The sequence below is a fragment of the Cyanistes caeruleus genome, chromosome Z (genome assembly GCF_971803275.1).
Source record: "Cyanistes caeruleus chromosome Z, bCyaCae1.hap1.1, whole genome shotgun sequence".
Lineage (NCBI taxonomy): Eukaryota > Metazoa > Chordata > Aves > Passeriformes > Paridae > Cyanistes > Cyanistes caeruleus.
The window spans coordinates 5,847,110-5,855,504 of record NC_141732.1 but is presented as its reverse complement, the minus strand read 5'-3'; the positions used below and the strand labels follow the sequence as shown (position 1 = coordinate 5,855,504).

At 56.2% G+C, this 8,395-nt stretch overlaps 1 protein-coding gene across 2 annotated transcripts; it reads right to left on the bottom strand.

Annotated features, from left to right (window-relative positions):
* Positions 1-216: 216 nt before the first annotated feature.
* On the bottom strand, positions 217-6,243 carry LOC111946016 (maestro heat-like repeat-containing protein family member 7). Of its 2 annotated transcripts, none has more exons than XM_086867749.1 (16): positions 5,555-6,243; positions 5,285-5,455; positions 4,955-5,022; positions 4,694-4,822; positions 4,357-4,505; positions 3,882-4,029; positions 3,445-3,632; positions 3,218-3,355; positions 2,824-2,938; positions 2,507-2,647; positions 2,136-2,312; positions 1,857-2,012; positions 1,596-1,697; positions 1,134-1,236; positions 802-858; positions 217-525 (listed from the first exon to the last, which is right to left on the bottom strand). In XM_086867749.1, exons 1-16 carry the CDS (start codon positions 5,679-5,681, stop codon positions 326-328), a joined length of 2,169 nt encoding a protein of 722 aa, XP_086723875.1. In that variant the 5' UTR covers positions 5,682-6,243; the 3' UTR covers positions 217-325. The 2 variants fall into 2 exon arrangements, with proteins under 2 accessions (XP_086723875.1, XP_086723876.1); XM_086867750.1 differs by having other exon boundaries at positions 4,694-4,810; positions 5,555-6,230.
* Positions 6,244-8,395: the final 2,152 nt, after the last annotated feature.

Below are 8,395 nucleotides of genomic sequence, written 5' to 3'. Positions count from 1 at the left end.
GCAAACCAACCAGCACACACACAAGGACACAGATGCCACATCCTGGCTGGGACAGGGCTTGTGCCTTCAGCAAAAACACCAGAAGCCAAGGGTTTCTGGCCATTTTCCCCGCACCATTCCACGCCTGGGCAGCTTGCCGAGCACAAGCCCTTTTCCCCCTCTTCCGCTATACCCTGTACACCATGGGCAGCAAAAGAAAGCTCCTGGGAGTCTGTCTAACATAACATATCCTATATTTATATACTAAAGAAAAACAAAAAGAAGAAAAGAACAATCTTGAAAAAAAGGGAAATCTTTGCCTGCTCATGTGGCCCCAGCAGACAGATCAGCTCTCTGCAGACGTCCAGCAGCACAGCCAGCTGAGGTCTGACAGACGAGGCCGTGACCTCCATGCCCTGCGGAGCTGATCTCGCAGCCTCTGGAATGTGGAGATCGGAGCGGGGTCTCCTGCCCTCAGCAGGCACAACGTCTGAACTGCCAGGCTTCCGACCTCCAGGCTGCTGTCATCCATCGTGTCTTCAAGGGCTGGAAGAGAGACAAACAGATCCCAGACCTGCAAGGGCCCCCGGAAAGCCCCCTGCCAGAGCCATCCCAGCTGGCTCTTGCCATGGCCAAGAGGGAGCAGGGACCAAGGGGAACAGGCCAAAGCTGCAACCATGAACACCCCACGTGCCCCTGAAATCTCGGTGTGCTCTGCCCACGCTGCCCCTCATCCGCACATTGAGCAGAGCCCTCCGCAGCCAGGCCAGGACTTGCAGCTCCCCCCTCCAGCCCCGCTGACAGCCCGCTGCCCTCACTCACATTGGTAAATGAGCTGCAGCTCTTTCTTCTGCCCCATCAGGAGCCGCCCGGCAATCCCTGGGAACACAGAGCCTGTCAGGGCCCCGGCGGCACAGCTCCCTGCCAGCGGCGCTGCCAGCCCTGGGGCCACACGCCCTCCCGCCCCGGCAGGGCTCAGTCCCAGCCCTTGCCGCATCCTGACTCAGCCCAAGAGCACGGCTGCCAGAGGCCGGCAGCAGCCCCGAGAGCAGCCGGGGCTCCAGGGCGCCGGGCCCGGGGGCCGCTGCCGAGACAGCAGCAGCCGGGGCCGGGGCCGAGCTGCGGCGGGGAGGGAGCCCGGGCTCGTGGCTCACCGATGAACCTGATGGCTGCCGCTCGCAGGGGCTCCTGTGGGTTCTGCAGGTATGGCAGTGCCCGGTGCAGGTGCTCGGCCGCTCGGCTCTCGTCCTGTGCCAGCTGCAGAGAGCGGCAGGAGGGAAGGGTTGGCGCGGGCTCTGCCCCTCGGCCGGGCGCTGGGCCCCGGCCTCCCGTGGCCGCCCAGCCCTGAGGCACCGGGCAGCAGCCGCTGGCGCCGGGCTCTGGAGGGGGCAGAGGGCCGGCTGCTGCCCGGGGAGCCGCGGTGCCGGCCCGACCCGCAGCCCCAGTGGCTCGGGGCTCGATCGGCAGCCGGCTCGGGGCCACAGGAGCCTGGAGAAGAAGCCGTGCGGCCCCCGGCTGCGGCACTGGGCAGGGGCGCAGCTGCCAGCCCCATACACCGAGCGCCGGGGACAGGGGGCTTTTCCAGGCTAAGGCTGGGCCTTCCAGGCCGTCCTTACCAGGACCTCAGCGAACTTCCACAGTTTCTCCTTCTTCACGGGATTTCCAAGATCTCTCTTCTTCAGGAACTTGGCCATGCTAAGCAGTGCTCTCTGAGAGGCCTGGAGAGCAGCAGAGACCCGCAGATGGCCCCACAAGCCAGGGCACAGGACCTGCATTCGTGTGCCAAGGCCTGCAGGAGGCTGCAGCCAGCAAGGTGCCAGGGCAGGAGGCAGCCGAGCCCCCTCCCCGGGTGACAGCAGCAGCCCGGGAGTCCTCACCTCTGCTACATGCTGCTTTTCGTCATGGCAGTGGAAGAAGAGTGGCAGCAGGCTCTGGCACATTTGTGTCTCCAGGGCTTCTTTTTCCATTTCAACTAAAACAATCACCAATGTTTGGAAGAGCAGTATGGACACCAGCTGCACCTGGCTATTATTCTATATGGAAGGAAGAGAAAAAAACCTCAGCCCTGTCGGCACGGGGCTCAGCAGAGCACAGGCCTGGTGCACCAAGTGTCCAGGCAGCAGCCAGTGGCCTTGGCTGGGGGCACAGAGCCTTACGTGGTCAAAGAGTGGTGGGAGCACCTCAGCCAGCTGCAGGGCGATGGGGCTGGGTATCAGCATCTCCTTGTCCAAGACTACAGAGCTGAGTACCATGATTGTCATCCTAACTATTTCTCCATCTGCGTCCCGCAGGAGCTCCACAAGCCTTTCAGTCAGGCTCCACATCTTTTCATTCTGTGTGGAAGACAAGTCTGTGAAATGCCACCCTGCTGCCACAGGGCCAAGAGGCCAAAGGCCTGTCCCAAAGCACTCAGGCAGCTGAAGCGGGAGGCAAGAGAGCTGCCAGCAGCTGCCTCGGTGCCTGAAGCCCAGCCGAGCCCAAGTGACTTTGTTCCCCAGTGCAGCTTCTGCCACTGCCCACTTCTCACCATTGAGGAATCATCACTGAGCTTGAAAAGGGCTCTGAGTGCTAGATGACGCTTGTCCCTGCACTCGCTACTCAGGTGCCTTGAGAAGATTTCCAGGAGCCTGTTAGCACCACGTTCACTCAAGTCCAGGTAGTCCAGGATCTGAAAGGCACAGGACAGTGACAGGGGAGCCAGCCGGCAGGAGCAGGAACCACACAGGAAACAGGGCCCAGGCGGCAGCCCAGGGCATGGGCACTGTCCCAGGCAACTGCAGCTATGAGAGGGCAGAGAGGTGGCAGACAGCTCTGCAGGGAGGCAGTTCTGGCCATGGGGCTCACCTCCACAAGGAATGCCAGGGCAGGCAGATCCCAGCGTGCCTCCTGTGTGCTAAGAACCCGGAGCAGGTAGCGAGCAATCCGGGAACACAAGCGTTTGGAGACACAGGATATCTCCCTGCCAGGGTGAAAAAGTAACCAAGTCTATGAGCCAGAGGGACAAACATCTCCCAGGAATGACTGAAAAGTCCTGATCTTTCACCATGATCCTGCAAGGGGATCTGAGCCTTTTGGGAGGTGACTGCTCATGGGAGCCTTCCTCTCCCAGACTTTTCCAGTCTCCTTGGTCATCCCTTGGTGATGAGGCCCTTTGGCCCTCAACAATGGGGACTGTAGACACAGGGCAACCTGGGCACAGGGCACAAATGCCAGAGGCAGTGGGGAGAAGGGGTCTCACCTGGCCAGCAGACCCACGGCATAGTGGTGGGTGTCGGCACAGAGCAGCGTGTCCCAGCCACACTTGCGTTCCATTGACAACACCACTTCATTACAGCGCATTTGGCAGAGCAGGGACTTCAGGGTCTGCACTGCAAACCTGTGTGCACAGCAAAGCCCAGGTCATACTGGGAGCACTGGCTCCTGCCCTGGGGACATGGCAGGGACAGGAGGTCTGGGATGGAGCACCTGCTGGGGCTGGTGGCAAGGCCGTGTTGCTCCTGGCATCCCTTCCAGAAGGCATTGAGATCCTCTGATATATCCAAAGTGCTGAAGAACACTTGGAAGAGCAGATGCACAAAGAGGCGGGGGAAATACACATTCACTACCCGTGGGACACAGGGCACCTGAAGGAACTTCCACATCACCACTGTTGCCTGCAGAGGACAAAGCACCCAGGGATAGTGCCCAGTGCCAAGGTATCTGTGTGGCAGGGCCTGAGCGTGGCAGGGCAAGGCCAGGGGAAAGCCTTGGGGATCTCCACGCCTGGTGCCCCTGAAGCTGTCCCTAGGCCAGGTTTTAGCCCAGTGCCTGAGGCAGGCAGATGCGGTGGGGGAAGGAGGAAACAGAGCTGTTTGAGAGGCGGTCAGCCATGGGGTGAGCAAAGGCCAGTTGCAGAAACTCACAGCCAGGGCAAAGACACCCGTGTTGTCCCCATCAGAGGTGCACTTGCTGTGCTCTGGCCAGGTTCTCAGCACATCGAGGAGTATCTGCATCACTGGCTCCACAGTCCTGCTCGAGCACATGATGGTCTTCCACATGGTCACTGCAGCTCTGTGGGGTGACAGTTCTGTCTCATGGGGATCTCAGACACATCCCCGTGGCATGGGCAGCAGTGTCAGGGGGAGCTGAGCTGGCTGCCAGCTCTGCCTCTGCCCGCTGCCCCTCGCTGGCAGCGGCACCCAGGCAACCCAGCCCTGTGGGGACAGGGCCCTGACGGGGCATGGCATGGCAGCAGGCTCAGGGGCCAATGGAGCAGGGCTGGGAAAGATCCCAGGTACACAGGACCCTGGAACTCTCTGTTGGTCAGACACCTGGGCCAGGCTGTGCAGGCTGATGGGCTGGGGAGCCCTGAGCCCTCTGGGCACATGGGCCTCATACCTGTCACACGTTGGGGCCACACGCAGGAGAGCAATGACCACGTCAGCGGGCTGTGCCTCGGTCAGATCCAGCAGAGTCCTGCCCAGCCTGGAGTCAGCAGACTCATTGGCCATGAGGCACTGGTGGATGTACCTCACCATGGCAGGTACCTGGAGAAAGCACAAGGGGAGACTTGGAAAGCTGCCAGAGGGAGTCAGGAATGCCCCCAGCTTCCCCAGAGAAGTGCTTCCCTTGTCACCACGCTGCAATGGCCTCAAAGGCTTAGAGTGATCAGCAGGCGTGGCTTGGGAGGCCAAGCGATCCCTGGAGGATCAAACCCTGGCCACAGGCTGCTTACTTGCTCTGGAATGGAAACACCCTCCTCCAAAATGAATTCCAGCATGGCAGCACTGGTGTCGCTGGTGTAGACGTCACCATCTTCCATGGACCCAGTGCCCATGACGCTGGTCTCTTCCTGCCAAATGCGCTTGATGAATTTGCATGTTGGGTAGGAGAAAGAAGGGTGGGAAGAGAGGGATATTGCATGGAGTGTTCCAAGCATGGTGCTGAGCTGAGCAGTGCCAGCAGGCCCAGCCCAGTTGGGGATGGCTGCAGGTACCTGTGCAGGTGTTTTGTGGAAGAGGCCACAGGCAAGGTCCTGCTCTTGTGTCTGGTCCACGGCTGCATCTGGGAAAGAGCGAGAGCAGCCAGAGCTGAGGGGCTGCAGGAGTGGCCAGAGAACGCAGCCCAGCCCTGGGCTGTCCCCAGGCAGGTACAGCCCCGAGATGCCCCAGGGGATGGAGCACGGCCACTGCTGGAGGGGCAGCCCCAGCCCCACTTGTGTCCTGTCCCTGGGTGTGTCTCCACAGGATAGGGTGGGATGGGATGAAATGGGATGCAATGGGTTGGGATGCGGCAACCAGCCTTTTGTCCCAGCTCTGCCACTCACCCTCCTCTAGTGGCTGGAACTCCTGCACCTCTTCAGTCTCCACTTCTGGGGCAGCTCCAGGACCTTCTTCCTCCTCCTCCTCCTCCTCCTCCTGCTCTTCCTCATCCACCCAGGCTACCTTGGGCACTCTTGGGGGTTGCTGCTCCAGATCTTCTCCAACACTCTCCCATCCTTTCCATAGGAACAGCACCAGGGGATGGCATAGCATGCAGTGGGATGCGGCCAAGCTGGCAACAGGCGCTAGCCCTAAGGCCAAACTCTGCAACTCACCCTCCTCCAGCGGCTGGAATTCCTGCATCTCTTCAGTCTCGACCTCTGGGGCAGCTCCAGGGCCTTCTTCTTCTTCCTCCTCCTGCACCCAGGCCAGCTTGGGAACTCTTGGGGGTCGCTGCTCCATGGCAGTGCCTGGATTTATGGTACTTGCAAGAGAGATGCCTTTAGAAAAGCTCCGAGGCAGGGAGTCCTGCAGTCGTGCCTGGAAGGCACCTGCAAGACTCAAGTCCTGGCAAGACTGCAAGACTCAAGTCCTGGCAAGACTGCAGGACAGCAAGTCCTGCACTCGGGTCTTGAGGGCTCCTGCCACAAGGACAGGAGGCTCCTCCTCAAGGATTGTGCCCTGGTCTCAAGGGCAGTGACTGCAGGGATGGGCGATGCCTCAGAAAAGCTCCGAGGCAGCAAGTCCCACTGTCTGCCCTCGAGGTCACCTTAAGAAGATAAGCCTCGGCAAGGCCACAGGTCACCAAGTCCTGCAGTCTGGCCTTGAGGTCACCTGCAGGAATGACGGCTCAGAGAAGCTCCGGGTCACACACAAATGAGTGTGCTGTGCAGGGGCTCCTCACAGCACTGCTCTGGCGTGTCCTGTCTCGTTGCATGCACCGAGCACTCTGGTGTGGTCTTGTCACCACCAGCTCTTGTCCATTCCACCGTTCCATTCCACCGTTACCATGCTGCACCATGTCACTAACGGCCCTTGCACACACTGCCACCTTCCTGGTTCCTCCCCCATTGTCGTGGTTTTAAACCAATAACTAAGAAAATTACTTACTTCTTGCTGTGAGATATGGATTAGAACAAGAGCAAAACAGGCACACAACATAAAAAGGGAAAAAAAGAAAGTTTATTGACAAACTACAATAATAAGAACACCAGAATAAACTTCCAGAAAAAACCTTTTCATCCCCATCTACCCACTATTCCCTTGTTCACATGATAACAGAGACAAAAAAAAACTTGGAACTTTGGTGGTTAAAACAGTCCCAATTCTTGCTACAGTCTTTTCACCAGTCTTTGTAGGGAAACAGAAGTTTCTTCCTGTTAATTTATGGAGTTTCTCACAAGAAAACTATTTTTGTTATAGTTTTCCATTGCCCTAATGTCAGCTGCCCAGAGCTGCTGTTATCAGAGCCCACACCTCCCATTTTCACCTCACTCTGAGGTGTGTATGGGCCATGAGTCTAGGCATGGCATTTTAAGGATGTTATTGAAAGGCAAAAAAGTCTTCTTCATCTGTTTCTGTGAGCTTCACCAGAAAACAGTTTTTCTCATTGCCTCTCAAGGCTTCAAATCTCCCAGCACTTCACTATACCATAATTACTCTACTTTTTACTCAAATTTACACTTTGAACACTTTATTCCTCCCTACATACTGTATCATGAATTAAAGGAGTTCTTTTCAGGACTTCATTGTCCATCTCCATAGTTTTAACAGAAAGATACTTCAGCTTAATTAAAGCATCTTCTAAATTCTCTACCTCTTCTGAAGCTTCTTTTCTTTCCTGTCACTGGTAGTTTATAAAGTCTCTTTTCATGTTGATCACTCTCTCTCTCTCTCTCTGAATAAAAAGATTAATCCGCAAGTCTCATCTGGGTAATGAAAGAGTTAAAATCTTGCCCAGGCTTTTGTAGATGGTTCGGTGATCTCTGCCGAACAGGAGCTGGAGCTGTCTGAGATGGAAGGTTCTTCATAGCTGCTCTGGAGAGTGTGGCTGTCTCTGCTTGCTGCAGGTCCAGAGCCTCTCTCCTTCTTCACTCGGCACTTTCTAGTGAATTTAGTTACAGCAAAACCTGCAGCCGAGCCATAGATCGGGCTCGGCTCGGCCCGGCCCAGGCCCGAGGAAAACCTTCCGCAGGTCCCTCCCATCTCCAGGCTGGGAGCTGCTGGGCCCGGCCCCGTCCCCACCTGGCCGCATGGCCTGGGCAGGGAACGGGAGTTCTGGAGCTCTGCCACCCTTCACAGCCAGGAAACAAAGAGAACCAAGAGAGCTCTGGTTTTACACTTTAAGGTAGGTTTCACAAGTTGATCCCACTTTTCAATGGCCTAAACTGCTGTCAATTCTCAGCAATGACCGATAATTGGTCAGGAGAAAAGACTCCAGGCAGTTCCAAGCAAATCCGACTCCCTTAAAGGTAAAGTAATTCCATGACACAGAGGAATCCTGATTGAGGCTGTGAAGCATTGAGCTTGGAAAGTCATGGTTAATTGAGTTTTGTTTATTTCTTTTTTTCCCTTTTGGGCAGCATCCATTTGTAACATTAACTGAGCCTGTGTCCAGCCTGGTGCCGCTGATCATTTCCGTGAAGAGGAGGAAGGAGGAGGAAACACTGTGATAATCCCATCAGGACCATTTACTCCAACACTAGCGTTAGAGTCAGATTGTAGACTAGGATTGTAGAGTAGGGTTATAGAGTAGCATTGTGGACTAGGATTGTAGGGTAGGGTTATAGAGTAGGATTGTAGACTAGGATTGTAGAGTAGGGTTATAGAGTAGCATTGTGGACTAGGATTGTAGAGTAGGGTTATAGAGTAGGACTATAAATCAATAAAATTTCTAAAATTTTAACTCACGTGGAAGATTCCTTTCTTTCTTACCCTGTGAATAAGCTCAGCATTTCCTTCACAGTTATCAGTTGTCTCTTAAAGGTGCAAAGTGATATTCATGGCTTCTTTGGTGTGCTTTGCAAGTGGGGAAGGCTCTTCTTCAGTCATCCTCTCCAAAGTGCACTGCCTTTGGAATTTGGCTCACTGGCTGGGTGTTGCCCAGCTGTGTTGTATGTCTAATTGAGGCAGAAAGGGCATTTGCAGGTACAAGCAGTGGAGGGATGGGGCAGCCG

Bases quoted from the DNA above. Each gene is read 5' to 3' on its own strand.
- LOC111946016 (XM_086867749.1), bottom strand. From the start codon at position 5,681: ATGGAGCAGCGACCCCCAAGAGTTCCCAAGCTGGCCTGGGTGCAGGAG. The intron at 3,633-3,881 runs GTGAGTTTCTGC...TGTCCTCTGCAG, and splicing joins CGGGTGTCTTTGCCCTGGCT to GCAACAGTGGTGATGTGGAA. The intron at 2,939-3,217 runs GTGAGACCCCTT...TCACCCTGGCAG, and splicing joins GCCGTGGGTCTGCTGGCCAG to GGAGATATCCTGTGTCTCCA.